At 42.9% G+C, this 27,070-nt stretch overlaps 1 protein-coding gene across 4 annotated transcripts in view; it reads right to left on the bottom strand.

The window, feature by feature from the left end:
• Positions 1 to 13,335: 13,335 nt before the first annotated feature.
• LOC306972930 (neural-cadherin) overlaps positions 13,336 to 27,070 on the bottom strand; it is a 123,167-nt gene continuing 109,432 nt past the window's right edge. Inside the window, exons 24-37 of one of the 4 annotated variants that reach the window (XM_079569638.1) lie at positions 21,853 to 22,124; positions 20,748 to 20,959; positions 20,325 to 20,452; positions 19,293 to 19,378; positions 19,110 to 19,221; positions 18,824 to 19,004; positions 18,550 to 18,713; positions 18,170 to 18,446; positions 17,661 to 17,841; positions 17,245 to 17,495; positions 15,400 to 15,557; positions 15,036 to 15,247; positions 13,747 to 13,887; positions 13,336 to 13,496 (exon numbers count right to left, since the gene is read on the bottom strand). In XM_079569638.1, coding sequence (XP_079425764.1) covers positions 13,466 to 13,496; positions 13,747 to 13,887; positions 15,036 to 15,247; positions 15,400 to 15,557; positions 17,245 to 17,495; positions 17,661 to 17,841; positions 18,170 to 18,446; positions 18,550 to 18,713; positions 18,824 to 19,004; positions 19,110 to 19,221; positions 19,293 to 19,378; positions 20,325 to 20,452; positions 20,748 to 20,959; positions 21,853 to 22,124 — 2,406 coding nt within the window. In that variant the 3' untranslated portion in view covers positions 13,336 to 13,465. Of the gene's footprint in view, positions 13,497 to 13,653; positions 13,888 to 15,035; positions 15,248 to 15,399; positions 15,558 to 17,244; positions 17,496 to 17,660; positions 17,842 to 18,169; positions 18,447 to 18,549; positions 18,714 to 18,823; positions 19,005 to 19,109; positions 19,222 to 19,292; positions 19,379 to 20,324; positions 20,453 to 20,747; positions 20,960 to 21,852; positions 22,125 to 27,070 lie in introns of those variants that run through there. The other 3 variants (XM_079569637.1, XM_079569639.1, XM_079569636.1) reach the window with 3 other exon arrangements.

Raw genomic sequence — 27,070 nt, 5'->3', positions numbered from 1 at the left:
CCCACCAAAGTACTGTTACTCAACAAAACGGTCAGAGAGCTACTTATACCACAAAGACACGTGTGTAATATGTGACTTTGGTGGATTCACCCTGAATTAGTAACTGTAGTGGCTTTTTGTCCATAAACTTAAACAAAACAAAGAAAACCAAACTATCAAATGAATCGATGTCCAAACTAGAGAAATGCGTTTGAGGAGGTTTATTTACACAAAGAAAGATCACAGACATTTTACACTGGTAAAAAAAAACATGTGCCCTCACAGCCTGAGGTCCCTCCCACCTCAACCTACTTATGTAAACGATCTGCACCAGTGACCAGTAAACAACAACGTAAATAATGATATGAATTAGAGTAAATGACGAGAAAATAATCAGCATTAATGCAAAATAAACTAAATTAACTTTAGTAAGAAAGAAAACTTAACTTATCCCTAAAATAAACAAAGTGCAAAATGGCTCCAACAGAAACCAAGATTATATTTAAAAGAAAATGACTTGGGTTTTGTCCTTATACTTTGCAGATTTTGTTCAGCATATTCAGAACAAAAAGAAAACGTATCTAAAATGTCAGTTATCGTGCACATGTAGACATGTGAGATCCCTGCCATAAGGAGTCACTCTGCAGTGCAGTTGTTGATGACAGAGCTGTTCTTTCCTCAGTGTATTTGAATGTAGATCAGTGACAAAGCTGTAGATGTGGAGCAGATACAAAGAGCTGAAAGGAGGAGGGGCATTTGTTTAGGATAATGTCAGCAGGGGGCAGCAGAGGCTCCATCTACACAGGTGAAGGAGGGTTCCTTTGGGGAGGGGTCTCAAACACAGGGCTAAAAGGCCTCAGTGACTTAAAGGACTCAGGACTTGTGTGGCCCTGTCTGTGTGAGCTGAGAGGACATTTGCAAACACGGGAAGATTCACAAAGACAAAGCCTCGGAGACTCTGCAGATTTGGAGGAAATATCCAGGAAACACAGAGCAGCTCCACAGTCTGTGCTGCTGCCGCTCCAGGAGTCTGTCTGCACACAGGTGAGTGGGATCTGACTAAAGCTCTGTACAAAGACACGCTCACATCAGCAGCACTGACCTGCAGGAGGCAGAGGAGATGAGCTGGTTCTTATTAGGACTTTCTTCTTCTTGCAGCTGCAGCGCTCAGACAGTGATTTAAAAACAGATAAAACAGATTTGTCAGTGATTCATAATGAGATGATGTGGGAGGGGTGATACTCTGTGTGTGTGAGTCAGAGGGAGGGTCGCACCAGGTCTGCACTACATTTATGGGGTGTTTCTACTGGCAGGCCCTACTCAGTCCAGTGTCAGGTTGTGGGTCCGACCTCGAGCCGTGGCCAAAGTGCTGAACCGAGAATGTTGTGAAGAGAAGAGACTGTTGAATTGATTTTGCTAATCAAAGCTATTAGCCACCGTTAGCACAACTTTAGCTGGTGTTAGCATAACATTAGCATGTAGCTTACCTTCATAGTTTGTCTTGTAGCTGCTTCTTTTCTCTAGTCATTGCCTTGGTACCTCTGAGTATTTCCATAAACCCCCCAAAAGGCAGCATTTGTCCACATTGTTCTGATTTCGTGTCACAGAACCTTTCAGGATGTTCTGTTGTTGCTTCAGTAATGTGTTTTCCAGTGCACATCTGTGGGAGCATCGCCAACAACAACTGCTGTCAATTATTGTCGCAAACGCCTGCCATGCCACTTTTCTGAGTGACTAGCTGGTCTTAATCTACCAAATATCATTCTAATCCTGGTGTAAATTTCAGACGGAAGCCATTTTTGTAAAAAGTTGCATTTGGTCTTCCACACTTTTTCATATATTGAGGACTTCATCACTGCCAATTCAGGACTGTGGAATCACAGAGTAACTGAGGCTGCTAGGCCTGAACTCCTGCAAACATTTATTCAACATCTATTGTGGGTACATTGTGGTAAGATGAAGATGCCAGCCAAAAAAACTACTTTGGGTGAGTCCTTTGTCACCATGGCTATTCTCACCCAGATGTTGGAACAGCAGAGAGAATTTTATAAGGACATGCTGAATCAGCAGCAGGAGAATTTTAAATGTTTTATACAAGTTTTTATGGAGGGAGCCAACAAGAGGGTGGATGGCATCATTAAAGATGTACAGGAGCTGAAGACAAGCCTGGAATTCACACAGGACAAAATGGAGGAGATGAAGTCAACAAACACAGAACTCAAAGCCAAAATCAAATCTGTGGATACAAGTCTGATGGGTTACAAACGAGATGTGGAGGATATGTTTAAAAACTGGACTACATGGAAACTCTATTCAAAAGGAAAAACATAATCATTGAAGGCATGGTGGATGAAAAGGATGAAAAAGTGAATGATTTGGAGCGGAAGGTCCATACAATATTCACCAATAATCTTGGTCTGGACACTAATGCCTAGGGCTGCTCGATTATTGAAAAAATAATAATCACGATTATTTTTGTCATAATTGAAATCACGATTATTCAAACGATTATTTGTTGCCTTTAAAAAAAATCCATCAAAAAAGTGACAAAAATCCAGCAAAAACTGACAAAAATCCAGCAAAAAAGTGACAAAAATACAGCAAAAAAATGACAAAAATCCATCAAAAAAGTGACAAAAATCCAGCAAAAAATGACAAAAATCCAGCAAAAAATGACAAAAATCCATCAAAAAAAATGACAAAAATCCATCAAAAAAATGACAAAAATCCAGCAAAAAAATGACAAAAATCCAGCAAAAAAATGACAAAAATCCAGCAAAAAAATGACAAAAATCCAGCAAAAAAATGACAAAAATCCAGCAAAAAAGTGACAAAAATCCAGCAAAAAAGTGACAAAAATCCAGCAAAAAATGACAAAAATCCAGCAAAAAAATGACAAAAATCCAGCAAAAAAGTGACAAAAATCCATCAAAAAATGACAAAAATCCAGCAAAAAAATGACAAAAATCCATCAAAAAAAGACAAAAATCCATAAAAAAAACGACAAAAATCCATCAAAAAAATGACAAAAATCCATCAAAAAAGTGACAAAAATCCAGCAAAAAATGACAAAAATCCAGCAAAAAAATGACAAAAATCCAGCAAAAAAAGACAAAAATCCAGCAAAAAAGTGACAAAAATCCAGCAAAAAAGTGACAAAAATCCAGCAAAAAAGTGACAAAAATCCAAACATTTAAAATTAGAAAAAAAACAAAAACATTATGATCGATTTTTTGCGATTATGCTAATTTTGTAATCGTTTACTGTTGTAATCGAAATCGTAATCGAATTTCGATTAATTGCACAGCCCTACTAATGCCATTGAAATTGAGCGTGTCCAAAGATTTGGTCAGTTTGAGGAAGGTGGAAGGCCCAGAAGAGTTATGAAGCCGAGGCGTTATTTCAACCTGGGAGACGATTTTCAGCATCACCTCCAGCCAATGATCGCTTCCGAGAGGGCCACACCTCCAACTCAGCCATCAGCGTAAGAGCCGCACCTCCATAGCAGCCAATCATCGCCCTCGGTCCCGCTTTTAAGCCCCAGCAATCATGGTTCGTTCGCTTCCCAGCTGCGCTGCGACCCGCCTCCACCCCATCTCCGCCTCTTCCATCCACGGCTTCCACCTGCTGCAACTTCACGGGTCTTCCATACCACCATCAGTGTCCAGGCTCCGGGGGAAGGCATCCCTAACTACAAGCTGTTCATCCATACTGACTTTCATACATCGATGTTACCGCCGGGGTCTGATCGCCAAAACTAATATACATGTCAATAAATCTTCCTAATCACTGCTTTTGTCTGAGTCTATCCAGGTTGAAATGGAGTATGGGGTTATGGAATACCAGGAGTAGTTTGGCATCCACACAGTAAAGTGAAGATTACTGTGTGGATTTCAAACTACTCCTGGTATTACAATATAGTTCCCCCTTTTATCCGCTTAGAAAATCCACATTGTTTAATTTTGTGTATTATACTTTGTAGTGTAACACTTCTCGTAACCATATTTAAATAGGGAAAACGTGGAAGAGCTTGGTAGCTTCTATCTTGACCAGTTTTGGAGCTATAGAGGAGGAGAGGCTAAATGCTAACGCCGTCTGCGCTGTGTTTACGTGATTGAAGGCACGGGGGAAGAACAGACAGTTCCTAAAGAACTCGTCAAAGGTGGCCTATTCCCTTAAGTATTAGAAAGAATTGTTTTTAACCAAATTATGAAATATTTCAACAAAAATGAGCTCCTTACAAGATCTCAGCATGCGTACAGACCGGGCCACTCTACAAACACTGCTCAAGCACATATGACAGACGAATGGTTAATAGCTTTAGATGAAAATAAATCAGTGGGACATCATGCGGTTTGCCTCAAGGCAACTAAATGTATTGTATTTAACAAAAAGTGTGTTCAATCAGACGTCAATGCTCTTCATCTGTCATTAGGGGGAGCACTAGTGGAGCAGGTCTCAAAAGTAAAGCAGTTGGGTGTCAGACTGGATCAGTCACTGGCTGTTTCTCAATTGCGAGGATCCGTCCTCCGTTTGGCCACTTCGTTGACGTCCTCGGTGGCGGCTCCTCCTAAACGGAGCGGAGAGTCCTCTCCCCGCCGCCTTTGAGCTCAAATGGAACGGCCTCCGGAGCGAGCGGCTGCGTCAGGTCACGTGTCAATCTATGCTCATTAAAACAACTGTTTTATGAATAACAGAGGCCAGGAAACTGTTTATGTGGAACACAACTTTTTTTTAAAGTGAGTTCAAACTAATAAAGTTTTGCGAGAAAAGAAAAAAGAAACTATGTTGCAGTGCATCATGGGTAATTTCAGCTCTCCGAGGCAGCGGAGGATCCACTGCTGTATCCTTCGTAAATGAGCCAAACGGAGGAGTCGAGCTGCGAGGGGGCGAGTGGTCCAGGTGAAATGGAACACCACTTGGCGGCGCTGTGATGACGTGAATGACGTCAGAAGTGGTCGAGACACCGAGGATCCTGGCAATTGGGAAACAGCCATTGTCTTGGTCAGATCAAATTAATCATATTGTTGGTATGATGGGCAAAGGTAGAGCTATGGCAAAGAAATGTTCTGCATACTGCCCAACTCCTGTTCTGAAAACTGTTGTCCAAAGCATAGTATTGCCTCGCCTACATTACTGCCCTATAGTGTGGTCCAATGCTACACAAAAGCATCTTCAGAAACTTCAAATTGCTCAGAACAGAGCAGCTGGAGTTGTGCTCCACTGTCCTTTCCACACAAACAAACTACAGGCCAGTCTCCTCATGTTCATGCACAAAGTTTTGATGGACAAACAGCCCAGTTTTTTTATTCAGCAGGTTTTGTCACAGATATGTGACTCGCCAAGTGACTCTTTGGTTGTTCCCAGACCCAAAAGTAACTCAATGAAAAGAGCTGTTCTGTACAGAGGAGCAAACGCCTGGAACTTGTTTCCTTTTAATATTAGAAATACTAAAAGTAAACCACACTTCAAGCTGAAGGTAAAAGGTCAATAAGCTCAGTTCATGTGAGCATAGTCACCATGTCCTATATGTGTCCTATAAGGCTGCATGATTATATGAAATGTGTAACATTAATGTATTTTATTTTAACTGTTTTGTAATTTTATATTGTGTCAGGACCCCAGGAAGACTAGCAACCACTTGTGGGCACTAATGGGGATCCTAATAAAGAATAAGGAATAAAAGAGTCAGGGGGAGGGTCACACCAGGTTTGCACCAACTACATGTATGGTGTTTTTCCACTGACAGGCCCAACCCAGCCCAGTGCCTGGTCTTCCCTGTTGGGTGAGTGTCCCCACTGCCCAGGCCGGGGGCCGACCTCTGATTATGTGAAAAGCCCTGGACTGATCCTATATAGAGCATCACACCGCTGTCAAAGATGTGTTTGCAGATATTAGAGCACAACTTTAGTTGACGTTAGCATAACATTAGCATGTGTCTGACCTTCTTAGTTTGTATTTTAGCAGCTTCTTTCCTCAAGTATTTCCTTGGAACATCTTAATGATACTATAAACTTCACCAAAAGGCAGCATTTGACCACATTTTTCTTATTGCAGCTCACAAAAGTTTTCATCGCCGTTATCTTCAGTAAAGTGTATTCTAATTCTAATGTGTATTTTACTGATTGCTCCAAAAAACATTCAAGTTTTTTAACCTTTTAACTGACACTGGCAATAAAATCAACTCTGATTCTGAAACTGTCGTGTGCTGGGCAGAGTCGAGACGTGACGAGCTGAGACTGAATAGAAGTTCCAGCTTGGGTCAAAAAATATATCAACTCAAAAGATTTAATCAGGTCACGTGCCCTGATTAAACTCTTTTGAGTTGAAACGTGTTGGCGTAATAAACTCTCCACTTTGATTCGAGGGCCTCGGTCCCATTTTCTTAGATGTGTTTTGTTAAATTGCAGCTTTTGTGACTCAGTGTTTGACAGAATAATGTCTGTAACAGAAAACTAACTCCTCTCCTGTTTCTGTCTGCAGAGAAATGGACTCAGCTCAGCCTCTGCAGGCTCGCCACACACAGGGGAAGAAATACAGCTGTGACCAGTGTGGGAAAGGATTTACTACATCACGAAGTCTGAAACAACACAAGATCACGCACTCTGAAGAGAAGCCCTATGTGTGTGACCAGTGTGGGACAGGCTTCAGGAGACCTCAATACCTTAAATCTCATATGAGGATCCACACTGGGGAGAAGCCCTATGAGTGTGACCAGTGTGGCAAGACCTTTTCTCAGCCATCCAGCCTCAAAGAACACATGAAGGTCCACACTGGAGAGAAACCATACAAGTGTGACCAGTGTGGCAAGGCCTTTACTCAGTCTTCCATCCTCACAGGACATATGAGGATCCACACTGGAGAGAAACCATACTGCTGTCTGGAATGTGGGAAAGCCTTTGCTACATCACAGTCCCTAAATTATCACATGAAGATCCACACTGGAGAGAGGCCATACAAGTGTATGTGCGGCAAGACCTTCACTCAGTCATGTAACCTCAAAGCACACATGAGGATCCACACTGGAGAAAAACCATACGGCTGTGATCAGTGCGAGAAGAAATTTACTCAGCTCTCAAATCTTCAGAGGCACAAGAGAGTTCACAATTAACTAAAGCTCGTGGGATGAATGCAGGAAAAGCCCTCACTTCACAATCCATAAAATAAGACATGAGGGTCAGCACCCTGAGGAGTGTGATCGGAGCGTCAGACAGTTACAGGTCACACAGCAGAGACTCCACTGAGCAGAACCAGAGTGACCAGTGTGGGAAGGATCGGAGCTTTAGTCCGACATGAGCAAAGACTAGACTGGTTCCTTTGGCATTTCCTTTAAATAATATGAGGCTCTTTCAATCTGTCATTGTGGTTCAGAGACTTATTCAGCGCATTGTATTCCAGACAAATGTTTGCCGTGTTTTTTTAACAGATAGAATGTGAAACATTACTTTTATTTTTAACATGTTATTTTTTTACAAATAAAGTTCACTTTAAAACAAACTGAGTTTACATCTTTAGATGTTGTTCTGTCCCACCAGAACAATCAGAGACTATTATTATTATTGATCAAGTCATGGTGAAAATTAACACTGGCTGCTACAGCGTCACTCGACTGTGTTCAAGTTGAAGTAAATTATTTGTGCAATTTATGGTCTTTCAAATTTGAATTGTTCTGAACTGAAAGATCCATTTTAATCAATGTCAAAGTTATCAGAATGGGATGAAATTAGTTTTGTTTGTGTTTTGTTTAAAATCTTGTAAAAACACACTTCTGCACCATGTTTCCTGGGAATTGAACAAATGCATCAAAATACTTAAGTGAGTTTACCCTCAGATACACACATTTCCCTTCACAAGACATGAAGGTTAAACAGGTGAAAACCTTTCAGGCTTTTGAGGCACAGGCAAAGCTCAAGACTTTATAATTCAGGACGGCAATCAGACTGCAGTGTGAATAGAAGAGACTCTCCTCAATCCTCAGGAAGAACAAAAACAAATGTGTTTCTTAATATTATGATTATTTTTATTTTCAAATTCTCTTCCATTCACGCTGCAGTGCTATTGTTGTTGACAGAGCTGATCTGGGCTCAGTGTCTTTGAAAATAAATCAGTGATAAAGCTGTAGATGTGGAGCAGACACTGAGTTGTAAGAACGAGGGATGTTGTTTGTATATAATGTCAGCAGGGGGCAGCAGAGGCTCCATCCACACAGGTGAAGGAGGGTTCCTTTAGGGAGGGGTTTTCAAACACAGAGCTATAAAGCCGCAGTGACTTTGTTGCCTTAAAAGTTATTAAAAAATATAGAATATAGAGAAAATATAATCTGCCCTTCGAGACGGAACCCACAACAATGTCATTGCTTAACTGGTCTCTTGTTTCTGTCTGCAGAGAAATGGACCACACACACACACTACTTCAGGAAATCTGAAACGACACAAGATCATCCACACTCAAGCAAAGCCGTATGAGTGTGAGCAGTGTGAGAAGAGCTTTACTCGATCATCCACCCTCAAAGCACACGTGATGATCCACACTGGAGAGAAACCATATGAGTGTGACCAGTGTGGGAAAACCTTCAGTAATTCTGCGTCCCTTGGATATCACATGAGCGTCCGCACTGGAATGAGGCACTATGTGTGTGAGCAGTGTGGCAAGACCTTTTCTTCTTCATCCGGCCTCAAAGTACATGAGAGGATCCACACTGGAGAAAAAACATATGGCTGCGATGAATGTGAGGTGACATTTACTCTCTCACAATTTAAGAGGCACAAGAGAGTCCACAATTAACTAAAGCTCGTGTGATAAAGCTGCAGAAAAAGCTCTTGTTACTTTATAATCATTGAAATAAGACATGAGGGTCAGCACTGGAGTGAAGCCCTGAAGAGTGTGATCAGACCAGCCTCTCACAGCAGAGACTCCACTTTGAGCAGCACCGGACTGACCAGTGTGGGAAGGATGGAAGCAGCTCAGAGAATCAGACATGAAAGAAACAGCTTTTGTCTTTGTGTTTTTGAGTAAAATTTTATTCTATTTTATTTTAATTTAGGCTCTTTCATTGGAAGTTTTGATGTTTCTAGACCCTTTTTTTTAATTATTTTTTACTATGTCTAGCCATGTTTTAGTCATCATTAAATGCATTCACTTTGTTTTTAGTCACAAACATTATATTACTAATTGTCAGTATTTTAGTAAATGTCAAAAACGATATTGCTACATGCTTTAGGACATCAACATTATTTGATATAATGTCTTTTCTACTGACAATTTTATAACTTAATTTAAATTGTGAATTTTTCATCTTGTCTTTGTAGAGCTACAATTTTCGGACACAGCCACAATATAAAATCATGAGCTTTATTCTCACTAATGGAATCACGAAGAAGAAGCTAACAGGCTAACGGGCAAAGAAACAGTATTTACAGCCAAGTTTGAGTGAATAAAATTATTTCCATTGTGTAATTGGATGTACAATATCCTCCCTTTGCCTTTTCCGTCAGCGTAGTATTTACTCTCACGGACGATTAAAACGTTAAAAATCGCAGTTGCACTTATGACCTCTAGGGGCAAGAGTTACTTAGTACTGCTTTAAAAATGTCAGAATTATAATGTATATCGTGAATATGATAAATATTGGGCCATAAACCAGTCCAGCGCGTTTCAAAGAGAGGGAAAATGTCTTTTATTAAAAGTCTTATACAAAAGGAATGATCACGTTCAGATATAAAACACTTTACATTTTCATTTACACTTTAGACAGAAAAAGAGTCACATTTGGACAAAAAGGACAGAGTTCGATGCATAGCTTATTCCAGTCCAGTCACTGAGTTCAGCGCCGTTTAGGGGACAGTCCTTTAACCTGAAGTATCTTGTTCATAATAATCATATTGTGATTGTCCTTCAGGGAGCAGTACATTCATAAGGCTGAGTGACAGGAGGAGCTAAAGCAGGCAGCCGCCAACGACACGTCACCAGAGCGGATACTGAGAGATTCAAAAAGACCTTGTTCCCCCCAAACTATTCGCCTCATGAACAGCAAGGAGCTGTGCGTTAACTGTCATGTTCACTTTTGTATGACTGAATGTGGTTCCATGTCATTTCACCACATGTTATTAACTTAACCCACACCTTAAAGGAGCTAGATCCAAGTTGGCCATTTTATGTTCACTACTGCCACCCCAGGTCATACGTGAAACTGCACCTTCTATCTTAACACATTGAGGACCGCGCTTTTTTCATGATATTTGTAGCACCACAGCATATTCTATGTTATAGCTATGGTCACATGCTATGGCCCGTTTGAAAGGGGAAACTCTAAGCTCTCCATAGGGGAACAGTTTAATCCTATGGGCCTCTGTTCCTGAGAAATCCAAAGCTAAACAGAGGCTAGTTTGGATCAACATCACTGTTTTTCTTCTAGTCTTGGAGATCATTTGTGTTTTATGCAACACTCTCCTTTCTGATTAACTCCTCTCTCCTCCTCTCTGGACGGACACTAACATTATGTGAAGAGGCAAATGCCTAAATATCTCAGTTTCAAGTAAATTTTCAACAACAACATTGTTGACACGTTTTGAAACAGGCGTGTTATCGATCACTTTTTATGGCGTGTGCATTTAAACAGCCTGGTTCTCAGATTGAAGACTTTAACAGGATGTTTCTCAGTCGTCCTTGGACCGATTTTGACCATTTAAAAACTCAGAGAAACATTGGGAAGCCGCTCTGCTTTGTCAAACGCTCCAGAGAGGGAGAGAGAAGTGTCGGGTTTACAGCTGTTCGCTACACAACACCACGCCCCCTCAGACAAAAAAAAAGAAATGCAATAATACATACAAAATGTGCAGATCGTGACTCTTCACAGGTTTTTGATCGTCAGCTACTTCAGTTCTGTTCATCACAGAGCTGCCAAAATCACACATAAGGTGTATCAGAGTGTCTTGTTTCGCAGTAAAAAAAAAAAAACGCAAAAATTAGTTTTTCCTTTTTTGGTACTCAATGTGTCAAGCTCGTGCATGACGGCACTTCAGACCCGCAGTAACACCTTTTTGAGTGACAGTGCAGGATTTTAGAGGCAGGTCTGGGCTCATTCTACACATTAGGACATGGCTGTAACATGTAGGGGGAGGAAAATACTTACTTTTTAAACGTTTAAACTCTGTATAGTCCCTTTAAGGCGGGGGGGGTAAGAGGTTAACATATGTGACAAATACATATCTAAATATCGATCTACAATTACCGACAATTACTTAATGGCAACTTGAAACAACTGTAATGCTTTTCAGAGGTTAATTTTTCAAGTTAATAATCTGAATAGGTGGGAGTCTGTGCAGGGCAACCTAAAGAGGGACAGGTGGTTACCCTACTCACACATACTATATATTATTATTTAATTATACATATTTGTGCTCGTGTCTCATTTGCAGCTTAAGACAGGCCCGGTTTAATTGTCGTCGTTGTGCATTTTAAACCTTTAATCTCCAGCCACTAGAGCTTCATCTCAGCTGCAGATCCCGACCCTCCCTCAGCCGTCGGAGAAGCCGTAAACACAGACTGTGGATTCGGATTCAAGTAAGAGTTGTTGGCTGCCCGCTTTAGCCTGTAAACATCAGACGATTCACGTGGACAACAAAACATTTCACAACACGTCACGGGAACAGTCAAGGGTCGTACAAAGGAGTATAAAAATAATCTCAAATACTATGTACAAGATGAGACTATGAGTGGCCTCAGTCCCTCGGGCTCAGGAGGGATTTAGTGCAACAGGAGCTCAGTCTGAGGGCGGAGACTGGGTCTGGAAGTCCACATGTTCTGATTGTCCGACGGCTCTGTAAACGTGTCTCTGAGCGGAGGTTTGGACGAACAGGAAGTAAAGGGATGCACTTTATTCAGCTGTGTTTAATGAAGGTCTTTTTATTGATTTGTCACTGGCCTGAAGCCGGTAAAGGCGAGACTCTGCAGGTGAATAGGAACAAATAAATAAATATAGACAGACTGATTTGAAACTTCACACAAAATAGGCATTTCATAATAAGTAAGACATTGCCAATATCTTCAGTGACAGAATCTAAATAATGGATACCAGGATTAAATGAATGATTTTATTTTGTTGGTTTGAAGAATGTCAAGATTATTGTGAGAGAAAATATTGCGATAAACATTACTACTTTATATTTATTCAAATTATAATTATTAGTAGTAGTTATATATTATCCTTAGGCCACAATCTAGTCTAGGCCAGGTTTTATGTTATTAGAACTTATGCTGCCGCTTAATTATTTTCCAGATGTTTTGATGAATAGAGGAAGTGCAGACACTTGAACAGCTGATTTCACGCGTGTGTGTGTGTGTGTGTGTGTGTGTGTGTGTGTTCTTTTAACTACGACGTTGTGAGGACCAGTTTGAGTTTTTAACAGAGTGAGGACATTTTTGGAAAGTGAGGACGTTTTGGGTGGTCCTGACTTATTTGAAGGACTGTTTGAGGGTCAAGATGTGGTTTTAGGGTTAGAGTTGGGTTTAGATTAGTGTTAGGATTAAGGTTAGGGTTAGGGGTTTAGGGTTCAGTGTTAGGATCTGGGTAATACATTATGTCTATGAGTGTCTTCACTTAGGATATAATTACAACCGTGTGTGTGCGCCTGCTTTCCTTTCTGTTCATTAAGATGAAGCATAGAGGAGCACATTTGCTTTAAATTTGCATCCTGGGCCAGTTATGGCAGCTATGGAGGAGCTCGTCCTTCTGTCTTGCTCAACGCACTGGTGACTTTACGCGCTGTTTGTGCAGTGGCCTGAACCTCGCGCAAAAAGTTTCAGTGCTAAACCCTGGCTATTAAAAGTTGGGCTTTTATAATCATGGTAATCATTAAACAGTTTAATCTTTACATCCCTAGTTAGTATATTAGGTGTGCAGAATTGTTTAGAAAGGATTTTGGATCTAGTTTATTTTTTGATGAAGCGAGTTATCGTCGGTCGCATTTTGTGCTACACGTCGATGTCACTATTTGAGAATAACTGCACGAAGGAAAGACGAGGGAAAGCCGCCATGTTGTAGTGATTTTATCATAAAATAAACACCATAAAGGGTGAGTTTGGTCTATTTTTTACTCTGACATTAAAACAAGGGGAAAAAAAATAGCTGAAGATCTCATCATTGATCACTGCATGAAAAGTGGATGTTTTCACCTGCAGCGTCTCGCCATAAGTGCTTAAATTGAGCTTGCCGTCCAGATTGGCGAGATTTCACAAGAATTGACAATGCTTTCAGTATTTTGGGACGACTTCATTTTGTACGTATTTCTCAAAATCATTTTCGGAGGCCTTGAAGATGAAGCTGAAGTTGCCTGCAGAAGAGGCCCCACACTGCTCGTCTGTCAGTCCTCCTCTGCCCCTCGTCTGTCAGTCCTCCTCTGCCCCTCTGCTGTCAGTCCTCCTCTGCCCCTCTGCTGTCAGTCCTCCTCTGCCCCTCGTCTGTCAGTCCTCCTCTGCCCCTCTGCTGTCAGTCCTCCTCTGCCCCTCGTCTGTCAGTCCTCCTCTGCCCCTCTGCTGTCAGTCTTCCTCTACCCCTCTGCTGTCAGTCTTCCTCTGCCCCTCTGCTCTCAGTCCTCCTCTGCCCCTCTGCTCTCAGTCCTCCTCTGCCCCTCGTCTGTCAGTCCTCCTCTGCCCCTCTGCTGTCAGTCCTCCTCTGCCCCTCGTCTGTCAGTCCTCCTCTGCCCCTCTGCTCTCAGTCCTCCTCTGCCCCTCGTCTGTCAGTCCTCCTCTGCCCCTCTGCTGTCCGACCCCAGAGAGCTCAGGCTGCCTGCGTTGGACCCGGTTCCCTCCACACTCCACACGTGTAAAGAGTCGGGGGGAAAAGCCGCGGCGTCGTTGTCCGCCTCCCAAACGATCCGCGCCACGTAGCTCCGGAAGTCCACGTGCGTCCTGGACACAAGAGGGCAGCGGTGAGCGACGTCTGCACAGTTACAGCCAAGAACGATATATACATACACACGATTATGATAATGGGGAGCATCAACTTTCACTGCTACTGGGGATAGAGGCGCCCCAACTGCTCAACATGGGTTTGTGTTGTTTGAATAAACAAAACAAAAGAAGACTCCTTTAGTCCTCTCTCAAACCTTCTCTTCTCTCTTGGTAGAACTTTAACAGCACTGTCATCACTGTGAGACCCTGAGATGTTTATATACATCCTTTTGAAAAGAGAGTTTTGTGTCCCCTGTGCAGAGCTCACTGCACTCTTCCTAATGTAGCAGGCTGGAGTGGCCACCAGGGGGCACCAGCCTCAAACTTTAAAAGCCCAGCTCTCTGCCAGTCCGCTAGTGCTGCAACACTAACACACTACACCAGTGGTTCTCTCTGATTATGGTCAATACCACTGCTGAGTGGAAAATTGCACATGTTCCCGACATGATAAAAACCTCTGACCTTTCAGCATTACAGAGAGCAGCGATATTATGTTTCAATGTCTTTTAGCTGATTGTTAAGAAGCAGCATTTACTTGTTTATTTATTTGTTATTATTTGTTTCTTGTGTATTTTTTTAAATATATTTCTCTCTTTGCTATGACACAAACGCACTTGAACACAATGCACTCGTAGTTTCTACTTCACAACTGAAAAGGATCATCTTTACCAGCGCACATAAGGCAGCATGACTTACACTTGTATTATATAATGTAAAACATTGTCTTCAGAAATGTATCATTGAATAAGTATCAAATAAGACAAAAAGGCTGAAATCATGATCAAAACAACGACATTTTTTCTGGGAAAGGCTCACGACCCACTGAAAACGGTTCTGTGACCCACTTTTGGGTCCCGATCCACTAGAGCCCCTGCACCCCATTGCTATGTTTTCGGGCTGTAAAGGTTGTAAGAATTTGCTGCTTGGGCAATTATGTGACTGTTGTAAAGACTGGACAGCTTCAGACAGAAGTCTACCAGAAACCAGGACTGCTCTCAAACCGTTTCAACTCAAACTAGGAGTGATTAAGACCCTACAAGTGTCCACAGCATGTCCAGGAAGCCTGTACCAAAGCTGCAAGAGCCTCAGTGAAGTCGCAGCTGTACCTGTGTGCCCAGCCCCAGCTCGGCGGGTGGTGGCTCGGGGTGTGGTCTGCGCAGAGGTGTGCGTACACAGGGTGGGGCTGGTGCGCTCTTTGGTACGGGACGTCCTCCTGTGAGCCGGACCCGGAGCGGATCAGGGGCGCGGTGGTGCAGGAGGACGACTGCGACAGGCTGCAGCGGAGCGGCCGCTTCAGCTCAGAGATGTCATAACCGTTCTACAGGGAGAAGAGCACCTGCCATTAGTTTCGGAATCTGTTTAGGAATCATCTGTTACAGTCAGAAGTCTCCAGTCTGACATGAGGACAAGAAGACGACTAAAGAACAGGGTTTAATAACAGAAAACATGAAGTCAGTCAGAGAGGATGACCTGGTCCTGCTCGCCTCCCCCCTCCTCGTTGTAGTTGAGGATGTTCTCCCTGATGTCCTCCCAGCTCGCGTGCTCTGTCGGGACGTGGTAAACGCCGCGCTTCCTGAACTGGTTCCTGCTTCCCTTCTGGTTCCACACAGTGACCGCTACCAGCACACCTACGACAGAGAGGGAGAGAGAGTTTACGTCGTATATGTTCCATATCTATGTACCGGCTGGTTTGGTTGTTTACACCAGTTTTGGAGCTGACTGGTATAAACAAACGAAGAGGTATCCGGGAAAGACTCACAGCTAAGCCACGCAAGCGTTCTTTCACTAGTATTGTTCTGGCTAATGTATGGAAAGACTGTGGTGGAGTGGAGGGAACTGGGCAGCAGGAAGAGGAAGGAGGAGGTGGAGGAGCTGACCAGTGTGGGACACCATGCACTGAAACAGGGATAAACCGATAAACTGAGGGCAGTATTCCCCTTCCTCCTGTTAATTTCTTCGACGAAAATATTGTGTCGTAATGTTAGTGAAAGTACTATTTTTGCAGACTAAATTTAGACAAAATTAAAAGTTTTTCATGAGAGGAAAACTATGTCTAAAATGTCCATATATTATTGATGATTAAAATACAATAAATAAAAATGAAAAGAAGAGACTAAAAGAGAGAGCCTCATATCATTTAAAACAAAGGCTGTTTGTTGATGTGGGAGAAGCTCCATAAAGCAGAGGACCTTGATTAAATAGGATTATAATTAATATTATAAACACACAGTTGACTAAATGAATATTAGTCTTAGTCGAATACATTTACATCGCCACATACACTATTGTCTTAGCACTAGACATCGACATAAATAAGTCAACGTCATCTGAACCGATGATTGGTTTACTGAAATAAATGTGTGATGTTATGGTTACGCTGTGGTTATGAAAGGTTCAGAAAAGCATTACGTGAAGCGACCCTGTTATTGCACCGTTTATGTTTAGAAAGTGTGTCAGTGGAAATGAACAGATCGATCGGAACAGTTACATAACAAAAGGACACCATTGACGTTCAGCATGTGCTTTGTGTGAAGAGTTATGAAATCTGCATTTGGAAAGTGGAGTTAGCAATTATACAATAGAGACCATGTTTGGCTCTACTCTAAACTACAGGTTCTAAAAGACCCCACACCACAGATCAGGCAGGTGTGTCACTGAGTGCCTAACCTGATTTATTCATTGATGTCTATTTTTTTGTTGAAAATTTGCCAAAGCAATCAAAGCTTTATTCTCTGAGCAAGACATCAGGAACTTTTTAATTTCCTTCATGGTGGACATAAAAACAAAACACAGATTACTGCTGATTAATGCTTTATGCTGCAGATTACAGTTATTTACAAGTTGTTTTTTTGCCTTGTTTTTTTTAGGTTCAAAACTCAATAAATCAGGTTCGAAATGAGATATTAAAAAAATCTTTCAGAAAGGAGGAGCTACTAAAGTGGAGATGTTGTTCCGAGAATGTCAGAAAAACCTCATTGAAGAAAACGTAAGGTATTAAGGTATATTTGTACAGTATATTGTCTGCATATTGTTCCCGTCTTTATCCGTCTCCAAGAAAGGAGATGTTAAGGGAGAAAACTTGCTAAAAAAAAATTACTTAAATGACTGAAACGGAGTTTAAAAATGTTAAAACTAAGTATTTTCCTGCACTGTCACTCAAAAAGGTGTTAATTTGGGTCCGAAGTGCACGAGCTTACTATAGAAGTTACAGTTACACCTATGACCTGAGGTGGCAGTAGTGAGTATAAAATGGCAAACTTGCATCTAGCCCCTTTAAAGACTTAAATGTTGGTAATGTTTCAGTTTCCTCTTTACCGAGAAACAGCAGGAGGCACATGCTGATGGCGAGGATGGAGCTGGGGCTGAGCGCTGCCATGCGGTGACCCCTCAGGGAGCTCAGCTCACACCGGTGACCTTTGACCCCCTCCGGACAGCGGCACAGGAAGTGCTCGCCGGACAGCGGCTGACAAACAGCGCCGTGGCGGCAGGAGAACGGTCGGCACGGCGACGGCACACAGCGGTGACGACCCGAGGAATCGGAGAGGAGCAGCTGAGAGCCGGGGCACCTGGGAAATAGAGGAAATAAGACGTCTTAACACATAAGTACTATTAGGTTCAGGAACATTTGAATTCAGTCACTTCATTTCCTGTTTAAGATACACAACCCCCCATGAAAGATTCCTGCTCGCCATGTTCCATCACTGGCTGAAAAGAGGTTTAGCGTTTGGCACCTGCACTCGTATTTCCTCCACAGGTCCACGCAGCGCAGCGGGCCGGAGCAGGGCGCAGAACTGCACGAGTCGCTATGACAACCAGAAGAGACGCCACGGTTCTCCAGCACCGACAAGCCCTCCGAGCCCCGGCCGTCCAGAGGGAGCAGCAGACCGTTAAAACGAACATCCCTCAGGCAGCCTGAAACCAGAACATCATCACAGGGGTTTGAGCCTGGCCGTGCTCTCTACTGGGATTACTTAGGTATTATCTGCAGCAAATACTTCAGTGCTTTAACTATTTGTATTATCTGCAGCAAATACTTCAGTACTTTAACTATTAGTGTTATCTGCAGCAAATACTTCAGTACTTAAACGCATAGAGCAACTTTTTTTGGAGTAGCATCTGTTCAAGGGATGGGACTTTTAGCTCTTGTTCATACATTTTAATTTAGTTTTAGTCTTAATCTTCTACTGTCCTTTAGTTTTGGTCAAGATATTGTTATTTTTTTCTTATTGTGACGTCTCACCCTGAAATCCCGCGCTCCTGTTGTCTCCTCTCGGCGCCCCGACAGTGACCGTGGCCTGGTTCAGCACCATCTCCGCTCCGTGGCCCGCCGCTCCCCCCAGCCGGCCCTGCACCTCCCGGGCCCCCCCTCCTCCCTCCAGACTCAGGGTGAAGTAAGTGTCGTGGCGCAGCAGTGAGGCCTGGATCCACTCCCCCAGGTCCACCCTGAGGCCGAGCAGGACCAGAGCCTGAGGACCGGAGCCCAGGTCGGACCGCACCGTCAGGAGGCCGCCTCTGAGCTGCAACGAGGAAAGGCAGAGGGCGTTCATTTTGTGGGAAAGCTTTGGATATGTCATGAATTAGAGCTCAGATTCAGAGGACAGAAAAATCACCAGCTCTCACCTCCACAGAGATGTACTGTCCCGCTCTGGTCTCCACAGACAGCAGTGTCCCCTCACTCTCTCTGGTCCTCAGCAGCAGTTGGACTGAGGTTCTCCGAGCATCGGCGCCTCCTCTGAGCTGAAGACGAACTGCACTTCCCCCATCGAAGGACAACTCTGGGACCACTGCAGGAAACAGAAGAAGAACTTTATTTATATAGAGCCAGGACATGAGGACGGTGTTTCAGAGGACGAATGGTTCTGGAAGAGTCTCCCCCTTGTGTCTCCCCTCTGACCTGAGTCACACTTGTGCCCGCTGAACCCTGGGTGGCAGTCGCAGCTGAACGAGCCCCACTGGGACAGACAGGAGCCGTGTTCCCCACAGGAGGGGCCCGCCGCGGTCAGGCACACCCCGTCTGTGAGCCTGCAGCCTGGATACGAGTCCAGACTTTCCCCTGGAGACGCCAGATCATACACCTGCCGGACAGAGAAGCATTTCTCTCAGGCAAAACTGACACTCTGAATGTTTCACAGACACAATCTTTTGAAAACCTCAGTAACAATGCTGTGAAGTGGTTTTACCTGAGAGTCCAGGATGAGGTTTCGGATGCAGCCGCTGTAGCTCTTGTACTGGTGCAGAGGAGAGAAGTGCTTCACCCCCCCGACCTGCAGGGGGCCCCACGTGTCCAGACCTCTGCACGGGAGAGCAGCAGGTTATAACCTGAATGTGATGGCTATGGGTTATTCATGTGTTTCTGTTTGTACCTGTGTTCCCCGGGGGTGCTCCCCGTCACTCTGCAGCTGGACTCAGAGTCAAACCCACTGCACTGATCCAGGGTCAGCTCCACAGACTGGAACAGAAGAAGCATAACGTGTCTTCACTGGTCCTGGGTTGTGGAAGGTTTAACTCTAGTTCATTCCTTATTTAGTTCTGGATTAGTCCAGTTTACTCTAGGGCTGAAACAACTAATCCAGTCATGTCCGAGAAGAAACAGCCTGATTTGCATAATAGGTGAATCCTAGAGCCAGGCATCGGAGCGACTTCGAAGGATGAGTCAAAAGCAGAGGTACAGTTGTTGTATAATGACAAATGGTAAATGGTCTCAACTTAAACACCACTTTTCAACCTTCTTTAGGCCCAAAACAAGGAACCAGTCACCCATTCACACTCAGACAGAGAAAAGATGACCAAATGTAATGTTTTTGGGGACAACCTATTTGTCTTCAAAGGTACAATATTTCATAAACATGACTTATCTGTGTCCCCAGGTCTGAGGTAAACATGTTCAAATTTTATAATCGCCAGAGCCGCCTCCTGCTGTTAAAGCTCAGGTTTAGGCTCCTGGAGGGTCTTCGCTTTCAAATTATGAATGACAAAAAGGCAAAGTTGCGCTTGTGTCCCACCACTACGAGTGTATCTAAACTCTGGCTCAGATCAGACTCGTATAAACTCAAGCAGCTTCACTGTAGCTTTATGTGGTTAAAAGGTATTAAAAATGTAGCTTTCACACACTTTGTGCAACCAAATGATTGATTACAAAATAATCGTTAGCTGCAGCACTCATTTAATCCTGGTTTATTCTTGTTTAAAACCAGGCTTAGTCTTGGATTAGTCCGGGATTAGTCCTGAGTCAGCTGTGGTTTTGTACTGGTTTGATCGTGTGTGTTAATGTATTTTGTTGTAAATCCTGGCTGTCTCGGGTTAGTTTGGGTCTTGGGTCTTGGTCCTTGTTTAGTCCTGGTTCAGTCCTGGTTTAGTCCTGGTTTAGTCCTGGTTCAGTCCTGGTTTAGTCGCACCTTCCCCTGGATGGTGACGTCGAGCCGGTGCCAGCGTCGGTCCCTCACTGCAGACTCCGGGGGCAGGGACAGGGTGAGGGTTCCAGATCCGAGGTTGAGACTCAGGACTGGGACGCCTTCCACCAGCTCTGAGGAAATGCAGACACAAACATCTGCCTGTCAACTCACTTTCAAATAAATCCTTAGAAATAAAAATAAATAAATCCTTAGAGTTAAGAGTGAAGGCAACTTAAAAAAAATCACTTAACAGCTTTTACCATTTTTTACTTTCTAAAGCCGTGCAGAAGCCCTGTAGTAGTGGTAGTAGTGGTGGTGGTGGTGGTTGTGGTAGCAGTAGCAGTAGTAATAGTAGTAGTAGTGGTGGTAGTGGTAGTGGTTAGTGGTAGTGGTAGTGGTGATGATACCATGGTAGATGGTACTGACCCAGTGCGATGAAGTCCTCTGGTCCGGTCTGGGCGGGTGTGAGTGGCCCCTGGTACAGCAGGAGTCCTGAGGAGGTCTCGGGGAGGAGCTCCACAGTGAGGCGGCTGGAGGAGCACAGTCTGAGGGGTCTGAACCAGGAGAAACCTGCTCCTCCAAAAGAGACGCGCGTCAGCTCGCAGCGCGGCCCGTCGAACAGAGCGGGACAGCGGCACCTGAGAAAGGGAGAAATCCAGAGGTGAGGAAGCATTTCCTGGATACGTAGGACGTAGGAGAGTACAACGTTGTAACACGGTAAAAAGGCCCTGCTTTAAGCCCACCTACTTGGGCGGCACAGTAGAACAGTGGTTAGCACTCGTGCTTCACAGCTAGAAGGTCCCGGGTTTGATTCCCACCTGGATGGGCCCTTTCTGTGTGGAGTTTGTATGTTTCCTACGGGTACTACGGTTTCCCTTAACACTAAAAACATGTACAAAAGGCGAATCCTCCAGCCAGGTGTTTCTGACCACCAGCCTGGATCCACATCTGGAGATGGGTCCCCCGGGCGCAGCACTGCCCCTGCCCACTGCTCCCTACGGGTCGTCAACTGTACAGTTGACAGTTGACAGTTGACTGTACAATGACAAATAACTTTTACTTTACAACCAAATGCTAACCAAAATAATATCAATGTGAGTGACTCTGAGACACAGGGTTAGGAGTTCAGGAGTTTGCCTGGGGCTCCCTCTGCAGGCAGCAGCAGGAGTGAACAGTTTCTGTTAGCAGGAAATCCATGGCTCCGTGTGGAACACACGCTCCAAATGGATATAATGTGGAAATATGGCTTGAAAAATGTGAAAAAACTGTTTTGTGATTCTCAAACTGTGGTGTGTGTCCCAACATGACAGTGCACAGGTGTTTGAAATGTCCACAGTCACAAGGAACAAGCGAAATTCAATTTATTAGTCTGATATTAGTTGCTAACGCTGGTGTAACCACATAAAACAAAAACTGCCACCACATTCAACATCTCTGTTTGCTCGGAAAAATAAAGGTGAAATATTTTTCTCATTGCCGTCAGATGGAAGAGCATTAAGCCACAAAAGTGAGTTTGTTGAGCCGCACCCACCTGAAGCCGAGGGGTCCGTTGGAGCAGCTGCCCCCGTTGAGGCAGGGGTTGGTGGGGTACGAGGAGCAGGAGCCCTGGGCGTCGTCTCTGGATTTACAGCCGCACTGGGGCTTTACCCTGGGTTTAAGCGAGACCAGCACCACGGGACCGGACCCCAGCGGGACTGAGTCCAGACTGAAATCCACCTCTGTGCAACAGCCCCCGGAGTCCGAGCAGTCCAGGTACCTGCAGTCATCGACCGGGGAGAGGGAGACGCCCAGAGAGGACTCCAACTGAGGGGAGGCAGAGAGGGGGGAGGTAAACACTGCAAAAATTCTCATATTGATCAATTATTTTTTAAAGTCCCATGATGATTATTGAGATTGTGAATTTGACTACATTTTGCTTCATTGCCCAGCCCTACATGAGGGTTACGGGTCTATTCCCTCTGCACCAACTGCTGCACATCCAGCCGTTAGTCCGTAAAGCTGCAACAACCTGGAGTTGAATACCAAGAAGAACACATGATGGTGCAGTGCTGCATCTTCACCTCGTCCTCACTGTGTGGTTGTTGTAAACCTAAGATACTCTTTGTGAAGACCAGAAAGTAGAGCATCAGCGACTCCATGTTGGCCTGAAAAGGGTGGACTCTGGCTATGTTCTTTAGGTCGCTGGTTCCAAACCTTGTTTTGTCACAGGTCATGTACCTCTGGAGGCATTAGTTCATACTCCGAGTACCCCTAACCAGGGAAGTGTGATAAATTAAATAAAAATAATAATAATAATAAAATAAAAAAATACTATAAACTTTATAAAAACAGTCCCCTTTTCTGATATTAATGATAGCGTTCATTAGTTTTGAGGTTAAAAATGGCCAAATCTTGTATCAGTTGTCAATATCGTGTAGGGCGGAGCTGTCGTGAGCCTCCGGTGTCTCCGCACTGACCTCGGCTTATTCACTCAGCACCCCCACCCCAAAAGTGAAATATTTTTGTAAATGGGTTTTATATATTTTTATTTAATTTCATTAAAGTGCATCAACATAAACAAAATTGCAAAGGCAAACCCTTTCTCTGACTGAAAGGTCACTGTGTAGTGTGCATCCAAATTATTTATACTGTATTTGGCAAAAAGACAACAAAAAATCTGAGGTGGGCTCTGGTCTTCTTGGCATGAACAGCAGGACCTTCTTGCTCTGGCCGATGGGGGATGAGTCCCAGCGATGGACACCTTGTAGTTTCTTCATTTTTATTTGCAATATTGTGAAAATGTATTTTATGTTGAAAAGTCGCTTTTTACTGGAAAATGCTTTTGTTTTATCTAGTAAGTAATATTTACAGAATGAAAAAAAGTTACTTTACATTGAACTCTTCTCACTGCCCTTTCACTTTACCAAAGTGAGACAAAAGACAGATTATTCAGTATTTAACTGAGTATCAAAATGTAGCTAACATACTCTCAAAGTCAAACCCTTTACTGAAAAACATTAAAACTAACTTTTCTTTTTCAGTAATATTGGAAATTCTGCTAAGTTTCCTCCTCTTTTTTTTTCTTTTTTAATGCTTGGGAATCACTGCTTTAGGTGATAAGACAGAACATCATTGATCTCACAATGGAGAAATTAATCGTACTTTAATAATAATGTAATTATTTATAGTTGTTACTAGTCTATGTTTCATTTTGCACCTTTGTACCTAAGAAAAAGTAGTTTGTTAAGTTTTTCTCTGACAATAAAATCAGCCATGGAGAGAGTGAATGAATAATGCACAATAAAGCGTCTTTGAATGTCCGGAAAAGTACATTTTAATTATCATGACTGAAGGAGGGAGCGCTTTTGTTCTGACTCGTCCCCGTAGTGGATTCTGCTTCTGTTGTAGTGTTTGAGCGAGACACATAAACAGTAAAGCTCATGTGTTTTCCCCTTGATGTTCACCTGATTTGGAGTATTTTTTTGTTATTTTCTCCTCTGTTGAAAATCCCCCGACGCCCTCTCCCTCCCCTTTCTCTCCCTCTATCTCTCTTCTGTAGTCTTTTGTCGCATTGTGTCAGCGCGTCTGCTGTGAGCCGGTGGGAATCCTGTCAGTTTTGGAGAAATTCAAAGGAAATATAAACATGAGGAGGTTCAAACGGCTCCTTCATGTTCCTGCTTTAGTCTGACACTATACGACAACGCGCTACAAAACAGCAGAGGAAATCTGCCCATGTTCAGGTTTACCACTGGCCCGGTCCTGGTTTAGCAGTGTTTTAGTTTGTTTGGTCCTGTTTGAGTCCTGGTTAAGACCGTCTTTGGTCTTGTGCTGGGGTTTTATATTAGAGGAGTTTTTGGCCAATATTAAGTCCTGGTTTATCACTGGTTTTATTTCTCAGACGCTGCAGGTGAACACAGGGAAACTTTTTAAATTTAGAGGTATCAATTTGAAACTTCTGTTGTATTTGTATGTTGTTTGTATGTTATATTGTATGTATTTATGTTTGTATGTTTCATATGTAAATAACAAAATCGAGCCAGGTTTAAATTGAAATTCAAAACTCAACAAATCAGACGAGGGATCAGATATTAAAACCCTCAGAAAAAACTTCAACATGTTGTGCCACTTACGTGCAGCTATTTTCGCACCGATATGATAAAAATGCATTTTAAGAAAATGGCTCTGGAGATGAAAATTCCCCAAATAAATCTATGTCGAAACATTCAGTGCAACAATTAAATGTTATTGTGGAGATTAGGTGTTATTTTTCTGTCCAGGTGAAAGTTCAAATGTTAAAGCAGAACTAAGTAACTTGTTTACCTGAATAAATCCTTTCCATAGTCCCTCTGGGGTTAATACAAGTGTTAATGGGATGATTGGAGGGTCTTTCATCTCCCCCTGGTGTCTCTGGCCTGAAAACCACAATTGCAACTTTGCTGACTACAGGTCGGAGGCCCCAATACACACTAATGGAATCAGGAAGATGAAGCTAACAGGCTAACGGGTAAAGCTAGCAGCGGGCTAGCGCCACTTAAACAGTATTTACAGCCAAGTTTGAGTAAAAAAAATACCTCCATTCTGTACCTGGATGTACAATATCCCTCTCTAACTTTGTCTTTTCTGTCAGTGTAGTATTTACTGTCACTGACAATGAATAAGTAAAAGAACACAACAACACCTGCAGTGGCGCTTATGGCCTCTTGGGGCATGAGTTGCTTAGTTCTGCTTTAAAGGAATAGGCCACCGTTTTTACATACTGAGTTGTTACCTTAGCTTTGACGAGTTCTATAGGACCTGTCTGGTCTTCCCCCGTGCCTTCAATCGCGTAAACACAGTGCAGACGGCGTTAGCATTTAGCCTCTCCCTCTCTCCTCTATAGCTCCAAAACTGGTCAAGATAGAAGCTACCAAGCTCTTCCACGTTTTCCCTATTTAAATATGGTTACGTGAAGTGTTCCACTACAAAGTATAATTACACAAAATTAAACAATGTGGATTTTCTAAGCAGATAAAAGGGGGAACTATATTGTAAGGAGTAATAATACCAGGAGTAGTTCGAAATCCGTGCAGTAATCTTCACTTTACTGCGCAGTAATCTTCACTTTACTGTGCGGATGCCAAACTACTCCTGGTATTATTATGCCAGAGGCTATAGAGGCTAAATGCTAACGCCGTCTGCGCTGTGTTTACGTGACTGAAGGCACGGGGGAAGATCAGACAGGTCCTAAAGAACTCGTCAAAGCTAAGGTAAGAACATATCTCAGTATGTAAAAACGGTGGCCTATTCCTTTAAGAAACCAAATTTTCCCAAAACCTGGATTAGGCCTGGATTGGCCTGGGTTATGCTGCCTTCATGTGCTCTGGTAAAGATGTTTCTTTCCAGTTGTGGAAAGTGGAAATAAGTGGAAATCACGAGTTTAATGTTTTCAAGTGCTTAAAAAAATGAAAAATTTAAAAAAAAAATTAAGTGTGGCTTTTTATTTAGAAGACGATAAGTGTGGATATTAAAATTGAGAAGCTAAAAAGCTAAATGCACAGTGTCGGCTTCATAAATCAGCTAAAAGACATAAATATATATTATATCGCTGCTCTGAATAAAAATATATTCTGTATTTTTGAACATTTTTGACCACACACGTTTTTCCTTTAGCTCCATATCTCTCCATAGCCTTTTGGTTGGCAATATGGATTTTGCCTAATATTACCAAAACAATAAGTTGCTGATTTGTTGCGGTCTCGCAGCTTCAGCTCAAGTTATTTGTGGCATAACTCTTATCTTTCTCTCACAAATATCTCTCCTCCTCTTAACTTCTCTTCCTGAGTCTAACATTAGCTGCTGCTGCTGCTGTTGTTGTTGACGTGTCACCTCTTTGTTCCCTGTTCGTTCAGTTCAAAAGTCTGTGGCACCTTTTGACAGTTCGACATCGCAAACAAGTCTCTTCAAAACAAAAGAAAATATATGATGTATTACTAAGGCGAGAGACACAGCGGGTGAACAGGGAAAAACATTATATTTAGTGATAAACTTGAAACTTTAGCTGTAGCTCACTGAGATGATTGTAAAAAGTATAGCAAAGTTTGTATCATTCAGTGTTTTAAAATGCGTATATTATCCATGGGAAGCTTTGAATAATGGATACAGCTAGTTTTAAGTATAGTCTCTTTATATGCTACTATATTACTAAAGAAAACCTGTTGAAACGTGTGAGCTATAAACCATCTAAATAAAGGCCTTTTATTTGAGATTTGCTCGTATTTGTTTGGAGCGCCTGGGCTTTTTGCAATTCTGAACACTTATAGTTACTGACGGCATCTTTGGTACGGCTTATATGGTCATGTTCGAAGCAGCCAGGGGGGGAAAACAAATAAGAAACTGAGTTTTATCCCATTTCTCCACCATTACTTTAACTAATGCTGAATTATGCATATATTTTTCTACTAAATGCAGTTACTGAGACATGGACAGGAGCAAAGTGGTTCAACAGCCCATAAATATGCTAACCAGGAATCTATGTTAGCTCCATGCTACGTATGCTAACTTTAGCTACAAGTGCTGTTTTTGGATAAATATGTATACAGTCCGCCAGAAAACAAAGAGAAAAAGAGAAAAAATGTGATTCCCATGAGAGGTTTTCTTCCCCTCTCAGCTTGGCCACGCCCCCTTGTTACGTTGCTGTCTGTATCTGTACAAACTTGTGGGACACATTTTGGACACCTTGAGCAGTCGGTCATATCGCCAAACATTCTCTTTAGCGATTTGACCGACGCCCC

This window comes from Gobius niger, assembly GCF_951799975.1.
Source record: "Gobius niger genome assembly, chromosome: 13".
In the NCBI taxonomy this organism is placed as follows: Eukaryota; Metazoa; Chordata; class Actinopteri; order Gobiiformes; family Gobiidae; genus Gobius; species Gobius niger.
The sequence above is the reverse complement of the archived record's forward strand: the minus strand, read 5'-3'. Positions and strand labels throughout refer to the sequence as shown.